The sequence below is a fragment of the Coffea arabica genome, chromosome 5c (genome assembly GCF_036785885.1).
Source record: "Coffea arabica cultivar ET-39 chromosome 5c, Coffea Arabica ET-39 HiFi, whole genome shotgun sequence".
NCBI lineage: Eukaryota > Viridiplantae > Streptophyta > Magnoliopsida > Gentianales > Rubiaceae > Coffea > Coffea arabica.
In genome coordinates this window covers 9,735,044-9,757,182 of record NC_092319.1, presented here as the reverse complement: position 1 = coordinate 9,757,182, position 22,139 = coordinate 9,735,044, and the positions used below count along the sequence as shown (strand labels likewise).

The following is a 22,139-nucleotide window of genomic DNA, read 5'->3' as shown; positions in this document are numbered from 1 at the left end:
TCATGAAATTTGATAGAGGGATACTCTTTATATAGGAGTATTATACTGCCAAATTTTGTACCAATTCAAGTCCATTTCGATACCTAACTAAAGCCCCAAAGTTGGAAGCTCAAATCTGGAAATTTATTCACTAGTGTGAATTTTTCCCAAACTTCGGGCTACCGTATCTCGGTGCTCGAAACTACGATCCTTGATCTGCTTTTTCTGTTATAAACCTTACTTGCAATTCTAATTGAATTACGAATTTCAGAGGCTAGCTTGCAACGTATGAATTTTGCCGAATTTCCAAAGTTAGCAAAAAACCAACCCCGGCTCAATTCTGAGTGTTCTGGAACAGCAATTTTTAAGCCCATTTTTGAATACCTTCCACTTAGATTCATGGAAAAGTGTCTTCTAAGAACTCTTAGTAGTTTCAAAGAGGTTTCCAACGGTATCAATTTTTCCAATTTTTGACATGTAAAATGTGAGATACGATTTTTCAAAATATCGTATCAAAACTGAAAATTTTCCGAATTCCAAAGGAAGGGAGTTTTCAAGCACTCCTTATTCCTTCGATATTACTTGAACATGTTATACTTGATTTTTCAAAATGAAAACTCGATCGCTCTTGTACTTTAAGAAACTCTAATTGAATCTCGATTTACGAGTAATTGAGGTTCGATTTCATGAAATTTCCTTAGATTGTACTAGTGTACAATCTTCCTTGATAATTGGGATATATGAGTGATGCTACACTATTATTTGCTCAAGCGCACATGAGGACCCTCAAGAGGATCCCACGGTGGACGCTTAAACTTCGAGTGCCCTTTTCTTCTCGTTTTACTTGGTGAGTGTCAAGTGTGTGTTACTTGAACTCCTGTGAATTCGATACGTGATTACTTGTTATTGATACTTGAGATTTTGGGAAAAGGAGTCGAGTGTGTACTTTATCGCACTCGTTCTCTTTCGAAATGATTTAACTCATGCTCAAATTGCTTGAATATATCGATTGCTTGGATACATCGATTGCTTGTATATATCAATGCTTGATACATGATATGGTATGCTATGGCTGCATATGTTGTTGGAGTGAATCTCCTCGACACACAATTGCACATGGGGACGCCCACATCTCATTGGCCGACCTTGGACTCGAGCTGGCATGGGCTTGGTCGGGAACCTTGGCGAGCCATGAGATATATAAGCTTGACCTAATGAGAGGTCTTGCTTGGCATACTCGAGTAGTATCGCCACAAACAAATGATTGGCGGGCCCGATACAGGGGTATGTAAGGTGAAAAGGGACAGGTTAAGTGGAGTTCTACGGACAAAACCTACCCGATTGACGGAGTGTCAATTCGTGGAGGTTATTGATCGTGCAAGTGAAATATAACTCCTGAGAGCTCCTATATCCTTGAATTGTTTCCGTTTACTTTCCGGTAAATTGTTAATTATTGAAACATATTATTGCTTGGCTTGTAATTGGGATTGTTACTTGAACTACGTGCTTGCATGTGTGTCCTTGACCTCACGAGCGTTTTGCTCACCCTGTAGATTTGTTTTCTTTAACAGGTTTGAACTCGGAGGTGTACTGGAGAAACCCTCCTGATGTGCTTTTGTTTAGGATTTCTATTATATTTTGGCTATGCCCTTGGTTTTGGGTTGTACTTTTGGAATTGAAAATGTAACTTTTGGGGCGTGATGTATATTTGGGAATCATGATATACTTTGAACACCCGGCGTGCGGGTTGGATAATGGATGACTATTGTTAAGCTTGAACGCTTCCGCATTTACTGTATTTAAGTTATTTACTTGTGTTGTGTAGATCGATAATAAACTTGAATGGAATTGCTTGAGTCCTGTCGAAAGCTAGGCAGGCGTCCCGCGGATACCCTTTGGTTCGCCTTAGGGAGAAGTGGGGGCGTCACAGTTGGTATCAGAGTTTAGGTTTTAGATCTCTATAGTGTATCCTAGACTTGAAATTTAGGATGCCGGACCATAGAACTGGTTGAAAAGTTAAGTGACCACTAGTGGGAATGAAAATTAGAACCTAGGTTTGAATTAATGGACGATTGGTCTCGATCTTGTAAGGGACATGTGAGATAGTATGAGATGATCAAATCCAGTATATTTAGTACATTTGGTCCCATTTAAGTTTTAAATTTTAATTGTAAGTTACGGAAGGTAACGATGGCATTGAACTGTCTTAGGAACGCATTATGGTGACCATGGCCGTGAAGGGCCTAGGGAGGGCTCGTTGGAGGTATAATCCAACTTGCCGAACTAGGACTTTATTTGATCTCCAAAGGACTTACTCGTGCCCAAATAATGGAGTGTTTATAGTAGCCAATCATCGGAAGTGGCTATTCGAGGAAAATAGGGTGATTCGAGGGAATAATCGAGATTTGAGGGCAATTGCGGATGTCTAGACTATTAGAAATTTCTAAAGTGGAGATTGAGATACTTAAGGAGCAAGAAAGACAAAGGCTCCCTGTGAGAAGCTTTAAACAGCTAAGAATCAACTTGTTGGGGTAGTGTCCGAAATTAAAGACAGGATGGATAAATCGATGGTTGGGTGTGTTGCCTTGATTGAACAAGTAGAGAATGACAAGATATTCGATAAGGGACATTAGATTAAAACTCCTAGTGCTGGAAATGAAAATGATCCTACGGAGGTAATTAAGACTTTTGACTCCGCCAATCACTAAACTAGTGATTTAAACTATTTTAAAAGTTTTTGCCAAAGATAGATGGGGTGGCGCTCGCTTAAAGGCCATTGCATTTTGTATCTTGTTTCACTATGTTTCCTATCTTTTGAGGCAATTAAATGTTATTCATGGCATGATTGACTTTACTGCTTCATGATTGGGTTGTACACATTTGTGATTATTTCGGAGTCTTCCCTTTTATTCGTGTATTTGTTTGGCGTGATAAAAGTATCACTTTTCAAACTCCATTTGTGTGCACTCACCTTATGTCAAGCCTTCCAACATGTTAAATTTATGGGTAGTCAAAGGAGTGAAAAGGGATCGAGGGCAAGGGGTTAAGTAACTCCAAACTCAAGGAAGTGATTATAGGGCGACTGTTGGACTGAACCAAAACCCTAGAAATGAAGGAGAATAATCGCGTAGTTATTGTTATTAACCAGACGATTGATGTCCTAACACGATTAGTTGAGCACTCACTACAAGAAAATTGGTCATCAGTGACAACTTTTCTCTGTGACGAAAAAAAGTTGTCACAAAAGTGGATCCTTTATTGACGACTTTCTAACTCGTCACAAACCTCTAATGGGAGCCAACTCATTTGTGACGACTTAGTAGCAAGAGCGCGGGAGTATTTAGAACACACAATAGTGACGACATTAAGAACATTATCACTATTGCTTGGCCTATTTACGGACGACTTTTTGTTGTCGTCACTAATCACTAAAAAAAAAGTTATTAGTGGCAACATTTTGTAGTGATGACAATAAGTCGTCACAAAAGGAGCTTCTTTAGTCGCGACACCTAAAGTTGTTACAATTGCATCAAAGCAACTAAATGTTTAGTGACGACCCGTTATTTTCGTCACAAACTACACTGCAAGAAATATGGTCATTAGTGACAACATTTTTTAGTGACGACAAAAGTCGTCACAAAACATGGTTGTTTAGTGACGACAAGGAAAGTTGTCATAATTGCTCAAAGCAACTAAGTCTTCAGTGACAACCTTGAAAAAGTTGTCACTAAAATGATCTATATAGTGACAACTTCTAATATCGTCACTGTCACTCTACCGATTCGGATTTAGTGACAAGAATTAATTGTCACTGTTTAAAGTAATTATTTTTAAGTCACTTTCATTAATTCTACTGTGCCACCCTAACTTTTGCGATTTAGCCTCAAATGTTGTAAAAAATTCCATTAATTCCATTATGATATCTTAACTTTTACAATTTAGCCCCATATGTAGTACACCGATTTCTTTAATTCTATTATTACTCCCTAACTTTTGTAATTTAGCCCCATATGTAATTCACCAATTTCATTAATTCTACTATGGCACTCTAACTTTTGCAATTTAACCCCCATATGTAATACACCAATTTTATTATTTCTATTATGGCACCCTAGCTTTTATAATTTAGCCCCTATTTTTTTATTAGGAAATTTCGAATGGTATCTTGATAAACTATGCATAAATATTTTATAATTTTCTCAAACTTAAGTAATAATTTGTTATAAACTCTGAAGATATATCTTTCATTACAATAGTTATAAGGCAGGCAGGTCTTTTTATCAATGGAATAAGAAATTTATGCCAGATTTATCCTTTGTACTACATGCCAAGTAGTATTAGCAAAGGAATAACAAAGTAATTAACAAAATAGTCTTCAGGGAGTATAGTTTATGGGCAAATGAGCATTATCTATTCAAAGTACCAACTTTTTATGGTATTTTACTCTCAAACATATAATTTATGATAAATTTATAAATGTTTGTAAGTAAAATTCAAAAAGTGTTACACTGATTTCTTACAAAACGAAAACTGGCAGGTTATCTTTTCAACATAAATTAAATTTTTTTAAAAAAAGAAATGGCCCATAAAGTACCAACTCTTTGTGGGTTTCCTCCATTACATGAACAAATATTCTGCTCTTTATGGGCATTTCACTCTGAATCATTTAATTTATGTTAAATACATAAATGTTTGTAAGTAAAATTCAAAAAGTGTTGCACTAATATTTTTATGAAAGGGAAACTAGTAGGTTTTGTATTTAACATAAATTAAATATGTGAAAGCAAAAAAAAAAAAAGAAATTACCTATAAATCTATGTCTTGCAAATCTAAACTAGTAAAATAGTTTCAAACAAAATTAAACATTAAAATAAACTATAATTTATACACATTAAAATATCTATAATTTATACACATTTTGCAACTACTACTTTGTGTTTTCTCTGTAATGAATTTTTTAACTATTGAAAACTTAAGTTTTGTCTTGCAAATCTATACTAGTACAATAGTTTTAAACAAAATTAAACATTAAAATAAATGTTTGAAAAAGAACAAAAGTACATTTATCACTTGCAGTAATGTAACAAAATTTTCTCAACCATTATCAATATTTTCACAAAAGTATTAAAAACTAGCAATTGACAATATTAAAAACTAGCAATTTAATTAGTGATGACTTTTCTTGTCATTATAATCTTGAATAAATTAGTGATAACATTATGTCATCACTAAATTTTCTTTGATTTTGACTTAACAATAATGTCTTATTAATAGCATTTGATTATTTTTAATGAAAGTCTGTTATAACCATAGAATTTGACTTTCGTTATTTTCAATTACATGATGTTCTTTAGTGCTGCAATTATAAGAAATTAGTATAAAATATTAGCAAATTATAAAAGTACATTTTCAATTATATGAAATTAACAAATTTTGCCACCTATGGTGATGAAAATTTTTATTTTTTGCTAAAAAATAAAGAATAATACTATAGCATTAAAATCTATGGTTCAAACCATATTACAAATCCAGAAAAAAACATGATTTTTGGTATCACTACAAGAATTCTTTAAAAACGGCAGGAATTGAAAATTGGTGGAGGCATTCTTTAAAAAGCAAATTTCAAAATGAAAGAGTACAAATCTACCACTTTTGGGCTAAGTCTGATACACTTCTAATTCTCACATTTTCACTCGCTGGCATAGTTATTAAACTCGGCCCGGAGAGGAGACCGGCGAATGAGGTGGGTCAACGGGTCACTGGTTCAACCGGTGGGTGAGTGGTTGAACCAGTGTGTCACTACATATATTTAAATATTATATTTTATAAATTTTGATATAGGATATATGAGATAAATTGTAATAAATAATGTCATAACAAATATTCATTTAATTTAATTTGCTATAGAATATTTAATTCATATAAGAATCAGCAAAACATAAATTTAATTAGTAATCCACCAAACTTTAAGTGTAGATGTTTATTGTAATTATCTAGGTTATTTACAAATTTTAAATGCAAAAAAATATTTAAAAAACAATATTTGTCTTTAAAATAAATTATGTAATATGTTATTTTTGAAATCTATTTTATAATTTATAGAATATAAGGGTCATAAGTTTTATTAAAAGATTCCAAATACATTTGTTTTGGAGAGTTTAAAAAAATAAAGATGAAATTAACAAAACATTCATATAGCATAAGAATGGCCATTAATGAACAAGTGACAAAGTGGCCTGGTGGTGAGCTACGCACAAACAATACCGAAGGTCTGAAGTTCGAATCCAAGCAAAGGCTTGGACAAACATTTTTTCCTCAAACCCGGTCTGCCCACAAAACCGGCCGGGTTTCCGGTTTAATCCAGTTGAACCGCCGGTCCGTTGAAAAGTCAACGGTTCATATGCAGAAACGATCCAATTAAAGAACCGGCTCGGTTTAGTGGCCGGTTCGCCGGGTTAACCGGTCGAACCGCCGGGCCGGGTCGGGTTTAATAACTATGCTCGCTGGCCTTCTCACTGTCTCTCTCGGTCTCTCTCTCACTTCGACCCCTCTCAATTTCTTTCTCACTACTGCTCGAGCATTCCTCCTTATTCACTACAAAAAATTATTTCTTTCGTGACAAATTTTTCATGACAACCAACTTATTTGTCAGAAAAATCATACATTTTATGACAATTCGTCAGGCAAATATCCTTCAAAAGGCACAGCTACTTTAAACATATTTTTCTACTTTTGCCCGCGTCAATTCATCAGGAAAAGTTTTCGTTTTCCCACCATTTTTTCCCACCAGTTTTTTTCCTTTTTGACCAAAAAAGAATTTAGACGGACATTAACTTATAGTAGGTCGCAAAATGGCCTTCACAAAAGCCCCAATCTTCATCATCCTCTTCCTCATCACCCTCCTCCCGATCTCCACCAATTCTCAAGACCCCAGTTCGGATTTGCTCTTGCAGCTCGAATCTCTCCAATCCCAGTCCCCCAAAGGCGGCGTTATCCATCTCACTGATTCCCTCCTCAAACGGATTCTATCCATTCCAACTCATCGTCCCTATACTTTCCCCGTCTTCTTCGACGCCCAACAACTCCACTCCAAACCCGAACTCTCCCTCCCTTCTCTCAAATCCGAGTTCTCCCTCGTCTCTAAATCCTTTTTAGCCAACAACTCTCCAACTTCTCACTCAAAACTCTTCTTCTTCGACATCGAATTTCAAGAATCCCAGTCCTTTTTCGCTCTTTTCGGAGTAAATTCTCTGCCCCATACCGATGTCAAGAAAGACTTCGTCCAGATAAATGCATCAGATTTCTCGAGACTCGCCGAATCCATGGCTGAATTTGTCAAGGCCAAAACGAAGCTGAGCATTGGGCCAATTGATCGCCCCTCTTTGATTTCTAAGAAGCAATTGATGTTTCTCATTGCTGTTATTCTGATTTCGGCTCCATTCTTGGTGAAAAAAGTGATTTATGGGAACACCCTTTTGCACAATAAGAGTATTTGGATGACCGGAGAGATTTTTGTCTACTTTTTCAGTGTCTCCGGTTCAATGCATAACATAATTAGGAAAATACCCATGTTTTTGGTTGATAGGAATGACCCTGGGAAGTTGGTTTTCTTTTATCAGGGGGTCCGGGATGCAATTGGGAGCTAAAGGGTTCGCGGTTGGGTTCTTGTACACTGTGGTGGGATTGTTGCTGGCTTTTGTTACTCATGTTCTTGTCTATGTGAGGAATAGGAATGCTCAGAGGTTGGTGATGTTTATTTCCTCCTAGACTGTTCAGATGATTTTTGTTGGCATTCTTGTCGCATTTCTGGTTTCTTGATTTTAGTTTGTTCTACCGTGTTAGTTTTTGTTAGTGTTTCAGATAAGGAAAATTGACGTTTTATTTTTGGTGTAAATTAACAATGTACCTTTTATTTTGCTTTTGTGCTCATATTCTGTATTTGCAACTGTTGCTAAAAAAATTGATTCATGTAATTGGCAGTGATTTATGTATCTTTTTGGTGTTGTCTTGGTGAAATGCTTGTAATAAGCATAGCAATCACTTGTTTTCTCGTTTTCTATGGTATCTGTTCTAGATCTTCTTTCACATGTAGATATGGCGTTGAGATAAGTTTCCGACTAAATGAGGAAAGGTGCAATTTTGAATGGTAAACCTGCGGCCAAATTGCAAATCACATGCCAAATTATGAACTAGAGCTATAAGTTATTATTTGCAGTTCGTAGTGGGTGTTTCTTCAGGAGTTGGAAGAATTTGATTCACAATTCCATAACATTTTAAAAGGCTATACTGCGTACTCAGTAATTAGACTAGAGAGGATGATGCTTGAGTGCTAGAGCTTAGTGCAAGAGGATACTGCTATATTATTTGTGATATAAGTAATTCTCAATCAACTTGCACAACGGTGATCTTTATGCTAGTTTTCTAGTTCGAGTAAGAATAAGTACTTTGTAAAATCTGTTTTGCTTGCTTTCCTGGAATTTAAGTTTCATGTCTTACATGGTAGTTTCATGTCTTACATGGTAGTTTGTTCTCCATATAGCATTATTTTATACTATATAATCACAAACTTTTTGCTGGATGTAGGTTGGATTTTCTGTTAACGGAGTAATAATACTAACTTTTATGTGGGTTTTGAAGGCATTCCTTGAGGTAATACCTTTTCTTTTCACATGAATGGTTCCCATTTTTGGTGCCATTCTTGAAGTAAATTTCACTGTGAATGTTTTGCAATGTCCCGCCACTTGCCTAACTTACTAGTTTGATTGGAATACAATATTAAGGGGTGCTGGTTTTCTATGGAATTAATACACCATGACAAACAGCAAAAGTAATTTCAGAGATCTAGAACAAGAAAGTTGTTTTTTGCTTTTAAATGGCAAAGAAACATTCTAGTTATGTTGGTACACATTGCTCCTACTTGACACCTTATATCATGATCGACATTACTTTGGTTATCATACTTGACACCTTGTATCCTCTGTGGTGCATTAGTTTGGATTGTTTTGGTTTAGTTTAGTTTAGTTTATTTGAATGTTTTAGCTAAGCAAGTGAACTGAAGTTGCTTTTCCTTTAGTGTTGTGCTTATCGTCTTATCAACTGGTTATATTGTTCATAGCAGTACTTATATCAGTACTTGTTATAGTAGTGCTTGTTGCCTTATCAACTTGTTATATTATTCCTTTGAGGCTGAAGTTTAATAGCAATACTTATTTCTTGAGCTAATTTGGTGCATTAGTTTGGGCCTGATTTTGATTTTCTTTAAGGCTGATTTTGAATGTCCAGCTTTAATTATTGAGGTTCATATTGGATTGCAAATTTTAGCTAAGCAACCGAACTACAAGAGATATAGTGAAATTGGGAAATGGCAAGGTTTTGTGAAATTTTGTCTGATGTTAAAAATTCCCCCTTGTGTTGAAATTTGGTATTTTTTTTTCACGACAAAACAGCCTAGCAAATTGTCACACTTAAAAGACAGTATCTTTTATCGGAACAAAACAATGACTAAATTCGTTTATATTATTCCAATCTTGTTTGCCACATCCAAAGCATCGTAGTCTGGAGTCAACCGAACATATGCTTTCTTTGTTCCATCAGGCCTGATCAAAGTGTTCACTTTCTTGATCTGTATGTCGTACATCTTCTTCACTGCATCTTTGATTTTCTTCTTATCAGCACGGATGTCAACTATGAATACCATGGTATTGTTATCTTCAATCTTTTTCATGGCAGATTCAGTAGTCAAAGGATATTTGAGAATCTGATAATGGTCCAACTTATTCCTAGGAGGAGCATTGATGCGTGGGTACTTCGGGTTCCCGTCCTTTTTCAATGTCTTAGGACGATCGAAGGTAACTTTGGTCCGGATCTTCTTGGCTTTCTTCTTAAAAGTTGTCCTAGATTTGACAAATTTGGCAACCTTGGCTGCCTGAGCCTTTGTATCAAGCTTTTTTGTGGTGTCAGCTTTAGAAGCCATTGCTGGAAACTGCCTTACAAATCTTTTACCTGAGGGGAGGAGCCGAGTGTTGAGGGGAGGAGCTGAGTGTTGCTGAAGCAGCTCTGTGTTGAAATTTGGGACTTGGATTTGTTTTGTAAAGCTACCTCGAGTTATATGTGAAATTTAGGCCAAATACCACTTATCAAACTATCTATAGGGTGTTGTTGAACTTCATTATGATATTTGAATGCTTATATGATATTTTGACATTTCGTAATGCAATGGATGCATTCATTTGCTAATTATAAATCATTGTCATTTTTTTCCATTTATAGATATAATTGTTGTAGGAAAATTTTCAATTTTCATGGTGATAAAGAGTTATCATTGAATCAGAATTTTTCATTAATAACAATATATAGTTGCACTTAAATGTTCGCTTTTGTTTATATGCTGATTTTAAGTTTAAGGATGGAATGTAATTACTTGTAAGATTTTTTTTGTTTATTGTACCAGTTGTCACTAGATTTGGTTCAAGAATGGCTAGCAGAGAATGCCAAGGAATCAATATTGGGACAGGACATGAGTATTAGTGGAATAGCAACTTATCAGCCATTTGATGGATTGATGGAGTTGAAAGTGGTAAGTACTTTGACATTACGTCTCATTTCTATCTGTTGTGCAGTTAATACTTGTTGAGTTGCGTAAAAACCTCTGAGGTTTATTGCATTTCCTGCTTCTACTGTGCAAATTTTTCTGAACCAATTTCTGTTCTGAAGTGCTATTGACTCTATTAAAATTGAAGGAGAAACTTCCCATGCAGCAAGTAATTTGAATGAATGCCTTCTATCTGTTTTATGGTTAATACTTGCTGAGTTGCATAAGAATCTCTAAAGTTTATTGCATTTTCTGCTTCTACTGTGTTAATTTTTCTGAAGCAATATCCATTCTGAAGTGCTATTGACTCTGCTAAAATTGAAGTAGAAACTTCCCATGCGGCAAGTAATTCGATTGAATGGCTGCTTTGATGATGTATATTTAATTCATATGAGGTATCTTTTGGTAAGTGCTTTAGAATGAGTAGAATCTTGGTGAAGAATCTCCACTTGCGATACAAAATTGAGTGTGAAGCTAGTTGATATCCTGATTCTATCTAAACTAAAGACAGAAAAACAAGGGAAAGACATTCGAAATGAAGCAAATATGTCCTGCATGAGTCTAAATCATTCTGTCAATGCACAAAATCATGTCATGAAGACAATCTTTGGCAGATGTCACAGCACAAATTAGTCATGTATGTTGTACTACTTCTTTGAACTACTGGAATTTGCAATGCGTTCCATTGGTAGCAGAGTACAGGCAAGAAAATGAAAAACTAGATTAAAAAAATTCCAAACGCATTTAAGACTCAGGGCTTGCTTTTGCCTGCCTAAAGTCTCAAAAATCTTGAAAATGATTACTGTTTCATGTTTTTTGGTAATCAATTTGTGGTTTTCAAACAATGAATTACAAGTTTGGTCACTACAATTTGTTGTATGTGATTTGTCACTTGTAAATAATGGCTTTGACATTCCTGTGTATCCTAACCAAAGTACTGTGTCTGCATAATTATGATATTGACAAATGTGCTTAATGAACACTAGTTGCTAACTCACTTTAGTTAAAAGATGATAGTTTTGAATATGTTTCTGCTTCTTGTAGTAGCACTTTCTCTCCCCCTGCCACTGTTGGAGTCTTAAAAGTAATTATTCTGGCAATAAGTCCACAGGTTACTATTAACATGGACTCGGATAAAGTTTGACTTTTTGGCTCTAGGTGTAGCTCTTATAGCTTCCAGCTATTAGGATATCCAATTTGTCTCTTCAATTAGCCAACTTGCAATCATGTGTACGGTGCTTGGACTTGCTTTTTATCTTGTTGCTGTATATGCTGATTTCACTAGTCTTGTAGGTAGTAGTTGGATTCATGTCTCAAGTAATAGACAAATTAGTATCCTTCAAAAGTGCTTGGTAGGTGACAATATTAACTTGTAGTATCAAACCTCAAAAGTGCTTGGTAGGTGATAAGGCTGTTTTTTCTTGTTTATTAGACCTTATGTATAGTTACATATTTTTAGATATATGAAATCCTATGACATTCAAAGCTTCAAAGACCACTTTTGGTCCAAAACACAGTGAAGTTTGCAAAGTTGTTTCTCATAAATGTGGAATCGTTTGTTGCTGTCCTTTGACATCTTAATATTAAAATAAAGAAGTGGAACCATTCTGCCCATATAATCCTTGGCTCTTAATGAATGTTATTAAACTTCCATCCTCTAGTAGACTTTGTTTCCGAACTACCCATATAATGTCTCTTTTTCTACTCTTTGTATAGCCACTATCTAGATGAGACTTAAAACAAATGATTCACTTTATTTTTTGGTGACTCCTTAACTAATTTTCCTTGTTTTAATTTTTCTATCATCTACTAATAACTTTACTACTTTATTGCAGATATATTGCTCATTTTAGAGGTTTGGAAGATTAGCAGTACGGCTTACGTGTCGACTCAAAAACTATGGTTATAGTGCTATCTTAAGTTTAGAAAATGTTTCGGTAGCACGGAAAATGTTTTGGGACTTGGAATTGTTTTTTAGTGCAGCCTTGACTTATATGGCAAAATTTGCTCTATTGTAACTTATCAAACTATTTGTAGTGTGATGTTGCACTTATTTATGACATTTGAATATTTAATATGTTATTATGGCATTTCCTATTGTAACGGGTGTCTACGTTTGTTATTTATTAAACATTGCTGATGTTTTCATTTTTTAGATATTATTGTAGTAGCAAAATCATCAAACTACACATTGCAAGGTGTTGTAAATGAGTAGCATTTCTCAAGCAGGCTGTCTTTATTGACAATTGTTGTTGTCACTCAATCAAAACTATCCATTGATAAGAAGTTGTTGTCACAGTTGATAAGGGGTTTATTGACAACAAAGTTGTCACTAATTAATATATAAACTGACTATGTTGCTTCATGCATCATTGACAAGAAAGCATGTCGTCACTAAATTTGTAGCTTTTATTGACGACATATCTTGTCATAAAAAAGTTTCTATTCACTGACAACTTTAAAGTCGTCACTGTATACTTTTACCGACGGAGATTCAGTGACGACCCTGCGACAACCGAAATGGTGTCAATAAAAGTCATCAGTGATGACTTTTTGCTTTTTTGTGGCGAAAAGTAGTTGTCATTGAAGACCAAAATTCTTGTAGTGACTAAAGTTCTAAACCAAACCAACCTGGGGACCAAGAGAGAGATGTGAGAAATGGAGTGATTCTTGAAGTTCGCCTATCTAGGTTTTACGGAGAACCTAACCTCGAAATAATAAGATTAAATTGAAAGGATACAATAAGGCACTAATGAGACTAAGAGATTATGATCTCTTCTTGAACAACTTCATAGACAAGTATTGGAGAGTGAGGTAAGACTTGAAAACTCTATATCAAGGAATAGAGTCCCCGTATCTTGTTGTATTCGTGAGTAATGGTAGTAAATTTTTGGAGACTGAAGATCTCACCCATGTTTAGCAGAGAATAGCTAAGATTTATATCTTGGGACGACCTCTAAACGAAAGAATGAAAGAGTAATATGGCTCGAACTTCCACTATGAATAGCTACTCATTTTGATCATTTGATTTGCCTGATAGGCTAGCATCTGATTTAAGTCAACTGGTGAGATGGCAACTTTGGAAGAAATGCGTAAGGAAATGGATATTCTTTGAAATGAGGTAGAATTTCAAAAGAAATTGGCTGACTACTGGGAAGGACAGTGGAAACAAGAATACGCAGAGAAAACTGAGTTGCTACATAAAAATATAGAACTGGAGAAGGAATACAAGGAAAATTCTCAAACTGGTCAAGCCGTCACTTCTGACACAAAATGTGGATACTGTGGCAAGATGAACCACACTGAGGACAAGTGCTAGATAAAGCAAGGAAAGTGTCTGTGGTGCGGTAGTATCAAGCATAAGATTTCGAATTGCCCTGGTAACCCTAACAAAAAGAGGAAATACTCAGCAGCCCGCTACAAAGCAATCAAGTGTCAGAGGGAAGTAATTAGTACTAATGGTTATGAAGGGGGTTCTAGTAGTGGAAGTTTTGCGAGTGCGGATGTTTTTGACTACACTCGAGGGATAGGGATTGTAGTTTACCCTGGACTAGACTAGCACTTTTGGAAATTTAATCTTTTAAAAAAAAAGAAAGGGGAAAAGTCTTTTGTTGTTTGTATCTTGACAATTTGACACGTTTTGTTATAATCTTGTGTTTCCCTTTTTCCTCTTGGGAAGATTTGATTAAACCTATTCCAACTTGATGTAATTACTGTGATCTTGTATAAAATGTGAAAAGTTATCTTGCTTTTAATTGATTGCATGGCTTATATGTACGGTTGCATTTTGTCCTACACCTCTAGATTGATAATAAGACATGAACGATAATAGACATGATCGAGATTATACTTGAGAGCGTAGGCAAACTTGAGGTCATGGAGATAACAAGGGATCAGGACCGAATTGAGAACTTAATTTTGAAGTGGGATCCAATGTTTGAGTACCAATTCGAGATATTAAAATCGGGAGATTGAGTTGGTGAAGGGAAATATTTGATAGGTTCAATAAGCCCAACAAATAAGGACTTGATATCATACTTGGAATAGAAGTTGGAGGCTATATATATATATAGCTTATCGAGACTTGAACGATGTGACTACTGAGCACAAATACTTCATAGCCTCACATAAGCGGGAATTGTGACCAATGGCAAGGAGTCATGATATTATTCAAGTTGAAATTAAAGTAAAGCTAGTATCAGTTGAGAATCCTAGAAACTGATGTGTTTAAAATCTCTTCTAATTCAAGATAGGGACACTTTGAACTTTCAATTACACCGTTGGGTTGACCAATGCACTAGTAGCAATTATGACCTAAATGCATCGGGGTTTTAAATCGTAATTGGATTAATCTGTGGTGGCATTTATTGATGATATATCGGTATACTCTAAAGTTTGAGGAGATCATGAAAGATACTTGGTGATGTTTTACAAACCTCAAGAATGCACCAACTTTCATTAAGTTCGACAAATATGAGTTCTATTCGAAGGAAATAGCCTTTCTAGGTTATACAATATCTAAGGAAGGAATTGTTGTTGACTCAATTACAGTGGAAGTTGTTTAAGAGGAAACGACTAGAAAATCCTACCGAAATTTGGAGTCCTTGGAGGTAGTCGAACCTTTCCTTTGGTTTGATCAAGGAATTTTCTAAGAGTGCAAGACTTGGCAAGTTATTTGGGATTCTAGATATGAGGAAGAATTTTGAAAAGTGAAAAGTATTTAGCTGATGCACCTGTGTTAGTCGTACCGAGTGGAGGAAGTAGTTTTATGATTTATATATATGCTTCAAAGGATGATTTAGAATGTATATTAATAATACATGAGAAGGTGATTATATATGCCTCTAGAGAGTTAAATATCACGAGAGAAAGTAGCCAACACATGATTTTGAGTTAGTGGCTATAAAATTTGCATTAAAGAAGTAGAGACATTTCCTATACAAGATAGACATGAAAACGATTAAGCTGCCATATGACTTAGAAGATTAAAACGCATATTGAAGATCAAAATTTGATTGTTAATTGGGTGGATAGAAAGTAGGAGATACGAATTGGAAAGTGTAAGTTATTGATTAATCTGCTAAGCCTGACTATTGAGAGGTGTGATATTTTTCTAAGTGTGAATTTCGAGGACGAAATTCCTTTTAAGGAGAGAAGGATGTGAGGACTCGAATTTTTTTTTTATTGAATATTACAAGTTTACTTAAATATTTATTTACTCATTTTCTCCGAATTATTTATTTCGACCATTTGAAATCCATTTATATGGAACAACGCCTCTTTTATATTTTCTAAAACGTTTTGTTCGAAAAATTCACTTTTCGAAATTCATTTAATTTGGAACAATGAGTGCACGTCTTTCGGGGCTATACTTGAATCGGGAGTGTATTAATATTGGAGAGTTAAGAATGATCAATGGTAGATTAAGAAAGGTTAATTGAGGAATTAATACTCGACTCATGTAAAGACTAACAAATTTATCTATTTTAACTCCAAATTCTAACTCATTTAATTATTTACTTGGTCATTTACTCTGAATATTATTTTCTAACCTCTTAAGACCTAATTACATTGATCTATGACTCCATTATATTTTTAAAGTGACTCGTATCAAAAATTAATTTTTAGAAGCTCGATTAATTAAAATAGTGAAAACGTGTTTGAAAATTTTAGCCAATTGGGAGTACAATAAGCTCGGAAAATTGGAGACATGTACAATGGTCATAAAATAGGTAAATTTAGATTTAAGTGCTCAAGTGATAGTTAGTGATACGATCGTTATAAGAATTTCTCGAAGGTTTCACTTTATCGCGCCTAAATTGGAAATACGCGTTTTCACGCGCGCGATTAATTGAGGGACTTTAGACCATTATTTTGGAACAATTAAGAGTGAATAATATTTATATGAATATAAGTGCATTAGAGGTTTAGTGCACTAGTGAAATAAACTCGAAAGGAATCGAGCCCAAAATGCGCGCGTGTAGAGTTGACTTTTGAGGCATTCTTAGCCACATATTCTTAAGCCTCATTATCAGCCAACAACATTCTTCTTCCTCAAAGCTGCCGTCCAGCACCAAGAGCAAGAACCAAACTTGCTTCATCAAATTCTACTCCAAAATCTTGCTCAAATCACTACCAAATCCTCTCAAATTTTAACTCTACTTAGCTTAACATTTGGAGAGTCCATTTAGCTACAAAAAAGAGGAGCTTTCCACGGTTTTTCTGAGCTGAGAAAAGGGCTGAAATTCTGCTCTAGTTCATCAAACAAAGTAGGTAATGATCCACTCTCAAATTCTTGTCCTATGGAAGTTAATTTACACTTATGAGCTTGAATATTCATATGGGTGGTTGTTATTGTTGGAAAATTTTGAAGGTGGGCTCTATGAACTCCCACCCTTGTCTTGATGGCTGATGTGATGATTGATGATAGATTTAATGTTGGTTTAGTGCTCAAAATGGTAGATTAATGGTGTATTATTAGTATGAACTTCAAGAAATGCATGAGGGAAAAAGTTCTAATTCTGCCCCTGCTTTGAACGTACCCTTTTCTGCAGAATTTTGAGGGTTTAATGGCTTGTATATGATGTTTATATGTTGTATAGATGGTTTACAAAATTTCATTGAAAAATATTGAGGTTTGGTTGGTCAAATGAATTATTTTCGTGAAGGTAGCAGACCTGGAAACTGTTCCCGTAATGCTCTGACCAGCTTTTGTGCTTTGGCCATAACTCTGTACTCCGAAGTCGAAATCAAGTGCCGTCAGAGCATTTGAAACTAGAGATTCCCACCTTTCCGACAGTATAAAATTTACGTTCTGGTTCCATGTATGTGAGCCGAACCAACCATTTAAAGTCAGCTGTCCTGTTTCTCTGTTTTCCTGGAACGAAATGCTGAGGTTGCAACTTGAGGCTCGAATTCGAGCTAGTTGTGTACCGAATTTCAAAATGATTTCTTTTGTGAAATTATAGCTCTATGAACGAGTTTTCCAACGCCATAAACCATTCTTAATTCTAAGTTAAGCTGAGTAATTTGTGGTCAAAATACGGAACCTACCCTACTCTTGAAAACCCTCACTTTTGGACAGATTTGATGCAAGGCTTGGTGTAGACTTGCTAACTGAATATTTTGGTGCTAAACACTTATGAAATGTGCCATGAATGCTCTTTAGGCTTTGCCTACACTAATGAGCCATGTTTGAGGAATTTTTCCTTGACCAAATGTTTGAAATGGAAAACAAAAGGTTCAAGGCAGTTTTGTCTTAGCATTTTCGAAACTTTGGTTGTTTGATTGACTACCTTTCCGAAGGTATTTTCCATGAAATTTGATAGAGGGATACTCTTTATATAGGAGTATTATACTGCCAAATTTTGTACCAATCCAAGTCCATTTCGATACCTAACTAAAGTCCCAAAGTTGGAAGCTCAAATCTGGAAATTTATTCACCAGTTTGAATTTTTCCCAAACTTCGGGCTACTGTATCTCGGTGCTCGAAACTACGATCCTTGATCCGCTTTTTATGTTATAAACCTTACTTGTAACTCTAATTGAATTACGAATTTCAGAGGCTAGCTTGCAGCGTATGAATTTTGCCGACTTTCCAAAGTTAGCGAAAAACCAACCCCGGCTCAATTCTGAGTGTTCTGGAATAGCAACTTTAAACCCATTTTTGAATACCTTCCACTTAGATTCATGGAAAAGTATCTTCTAAGAACATTTAGTACTTTCAAAGAGGTTTCCAACGGTACCAAGTTTTCCAATTTTTGATATGTAGAATGTGAGATACGATTTTTCAAAATATCGTATCAAAACTGAAAATTTTCCGAATTCCAAAGGAAGGGAGTTTTCAAGCACGCCTTATTCCTTCGATATTACTTGAACGTGTTATACTTGATTTTTTAAAATGAAAACTCGATCGCTCTTGTATTTTAAGAAACTCTAATTGAACCTCGATTTACGAGTAATTGAGGTTCGATTTCATGAAATTTCCTTAGATTGTACTAGTGCACAATCTTCCTTGATAATTGGGATATATGAGTGATGCTTCACTATTATTTGCTCAGGCGCACATGAGGCCCCTCAAGAGGATCCCACGGTGGACGCTTAAACTTCGAGTGCCCTTTTCTTCTCGTTTTACTTGGTGAGTGTCAAATGTGTGTTACTTGAACTCCTGTGAATTCGATACGTGATTACTTGTTATTAATACTTGAGATTTTGGGAAAAGGAGTCGAGTGTGTACTTTATCGCACTCGTTCTCATTCAAAATGATTTAACTCATGCTCAAATTGTTTGAATATATCGATTACTTGGATACATCGATTGCTTGTACATATCAATGCTTGATACATGATATGGTATGCTATGGCTGCATACGTCGTTGGAGTGAATCTCCTCGACACACAATTGCACATGGGGACGCCCACATCTCATTGGCCGACCTTGGACTCGAGTCGGCATAGGCTTGGTCGGGAACCTTGGCGAGCCATGAGATATATAAGCTTGACCTAATGAGAGGTCTTGCTTGGCATACTCGAGTAGTATCACCACAAACAAATGACAGGCGGGCCCGATATAGGGGTATGTAAGGTGAAAGGGGACAGGTTAAGTGGAGTTCTATGGACAAAACCTACCTGATTGACAGAGTGTCAATTCGTGGAGGTAATTGATCGTACAAGTGGAATATAGCTCCTGAGAGCTCCTATATCCTTGAATTGTTTCCGTTTACTTTCCGGTAAATTGTTAATTATTGAAACATATTATTGTTTGGCTTGTAATTAGGATTGTTACTTGAACTACGTGCTTGCATGTGTGTCCTTGACCTCACGAGCGTTTTGCTCACCCTGTAGATTTGTTTTCCTTAACAGATTTGAACTCGGAGGTGTACTGGAGAAACCCTCCTAATGTGCTTTTGTTTAGGATTTCTATTATATTTTGGCTATGCCCTTGGTTTTGGGTTGTACTTTTGAAATTGAAAATGTAACTTTTGGGGCGTGATGTATATTTGGGAATCATGATATACTTTGAACACCCGGCGTGCGGGTTGGATAATGGATGACTATTGTTAAGTTTGAACGCTTCCGCATTTACTGTATTTAAGTTATTTACTTGTGTTGTGTAGATCGATAATAAGCTTGAATGGAATTGCTTGAGTCCTGGTGAGAGATAGGCCGGCGTCTCGCGGATACCCTTTGGTTCGTCTTAGGGAGAAGTGGGGGCGTCGCACACTAAAACTTATCTTTCAAGTTTTGTCTTTTTCAAGTATTATTTTGATGTTTTGTCATACATGTATGAAGATACACCTATATATATATATATTCAATTTTGTTATGAAAATTAGGAAGATTCATGTTTCGTTAGGAAAACAAATTCATCTTAGGGTTAGATTACATAATTAGTAAAAGTTGCCTTGCTTAAGAAAAATTTATGTTACATCGTTGCTGAAGCTTCAAGCTTCAACACAAAAAGAAATGGTGGTTGAAGAAGAGTCAGTTGACCCTCCCCCTACTTTTAGGCCACCGGCAAACACCAACAATGTCAACCAAAAGAAAAGGCCGGCCAAAGAGAACAAGCAGCAGCGCTAAGTTGCTGCGGCAGCAAGCAGCCGCTGCTGCTTGTTGCTACTGCTGCTGACGCAACATGACAAGGAGGCTGGCAGTTGAAGCAATGAGGGAAAAAACAGCGAGAACGATGACACTAATGATGGTGAAGTTATTTGGAAGTTAGGGTTTTGAAAAAAAAAATTTGTGTTGAGAAATTGGAGGAAGAGGAAGACCCATTTGTGTAGTTGGGTCAAGAACTGGGTTGGATAAGGTGAACTGGGTAGGGTAGTTAGAAATGGATTTAGGTTGGTTTATTCCTTTTCGGGTCGGGTATGGAGGAAATAGAATTGGATCAAACAATTATGGGTTTTGTTTAAGTTGGATATTCGAGATTAAAGTAGTATTGGCTAAGACTAGAAGACAATAAAGAAATGTTTGGGCTAAATGACCTTGGGCCAACACCAACCATTGCAAAAAAATAATAATAATTTTACAAAGTCTAATTGGGCCGGAAATATATTATAAGCCTAGTAAATTTTCAATTAATTAATCCCACGTATAAGATTAATCCATCTTTTGTGGATTATCATGGTTATTAAACATCAAAGCCCAACATAATTTAGCGTTGGGCTATAAATTAAGTTATTAATGCTTATGCTTAATTAGTTACATCTGAGGTACCAAAATAGAAGTATAAAACATATTACCTAATATTATTAGGAAAAATTTATGAAGAGTAAAATAAGTCTTAGATATTTAAACAAACTTTTAACATAAATTAAAAACAATAATGGTAGTAAAAATAAAAAAAATAGAAAAAAATGTATGTATATACATATATGAATAATGAAATAAGAGCATCAATGGAAATAAAATAAATAAAATAAAATATAAATAAATAAATATACATATATAAAAATAGAAATAAAAAATGTAAATAAATAAAATATATATAAATAAAATAAGAAAAAATAAGATATATAAATGAAAATAATAACATAATGATAATCAAGATAATAAAAATAAAATAATAAGGATAATAATAATCAAATAATAACAGTCAAGATAATAAAAATAATAAAAATAATCAAGATAATAGTAATAAAATTGAAATAAGTATGATTATTTCTAAATTAGGAAACTTTATAAAAGAAGAGGAACTTTCCGATAGGAAACTTTCCAAAAATAGAAACTTCCATTTTAGGAAATGTACTTATACTTTATATAGTTGTTCATACATGAATTTTAGGGTTACTCAGAATGTTATATATATAAGAAATATTACTAATTACGATATTCATGTATTTGATAGGTATAATACAAGTTTAAAAAGTCCTATGGTAATTCCACTTTAGCAATCAGTCAAAAGTAAGTGGTGCTTACCTCTCTAGGTTTTCAAATATTGAAGTGAAATTTTTCTTAAAGGCAAGTTTTATTTTGTTATATGAAGATGGATCATGTAATGTTTTGACAAGCGATAAATTACAATTTGAGTGGCATGTTTTATGAAACGAAAGAAAAGTGCATGTGATATAAGAATTTATGATGAGAAAAACTCTTAACAGTCAAGAAATAGACGGTAGGGACTATAGTCCTGCCATGTTATGTTATGTTAGTCATGAGGTCAATATAGAGTCCGGCCAATTGACTTATATTACGTGATCAAGCAATAACCATGAAACCTCTCGGTTACCCTTCTAGAAGAGGTTTAATCTCTAAAGTGAGTACTCAAAAGCATAGTTATTAAAACCAACCCGGACATCAACCCGGCAAGAGGACGGGGTTGATGGGTTAATGGTTCAACCGGTGGGTCACTGGTTGAACCGTTGGGTCACAATATATAATAAAAAAATATATAATATAATTAAATAAACATGTAAATTATAATACAAGTACAGAAATTCTTAAATCTCAACAAGTTATAACCTGTTCATAGTTCATAGTTCATAATTCATTTCACACACATAATCCATAACCATATGTGATCAACAATTCATGAATTCAAACTAAAATCAGTAAATTACACACAAATA

The 22,139-nt window shown here is 35.0% G+C and overlaps 1 protein-coding gene and 1 pseudogene across 1 annotated transcript; one reads left to right on the top strand and one right to left on the bottom strand.

The window, feature by feature from the left end:
- The first annotated feature begins 6,796 nt into the window (after nucleotides 1–6,796).
- On the top strand, nucleotides 6,797–12,679 carry LOC113689158 (probable dolichyl-diphosphooligosaccharide--protein glycosyltransferase subunit 3B; annotated as a pseudogene).
- LOC113691121 (large ribosomal subunit protein uL23-like) lies at nucleotides 9,489–10,121 on the bottom strand. The gene has a single exon (XM_027209332.2). The coding sequence runs from the start codon at nucleotides 9,950–9,952 to the stop codon at nucleotides 9,491–9,493; it is 462 nt and encodes a 153-aa protein (XP_027065133.1). The 5' UTR covers nucleotides 9,953–10,121; the 3' UTR covers nucleotides 9,489–9,490.
- Nucleotides 12,680–22,139: the final 9,460 nt, after the last annotated feature.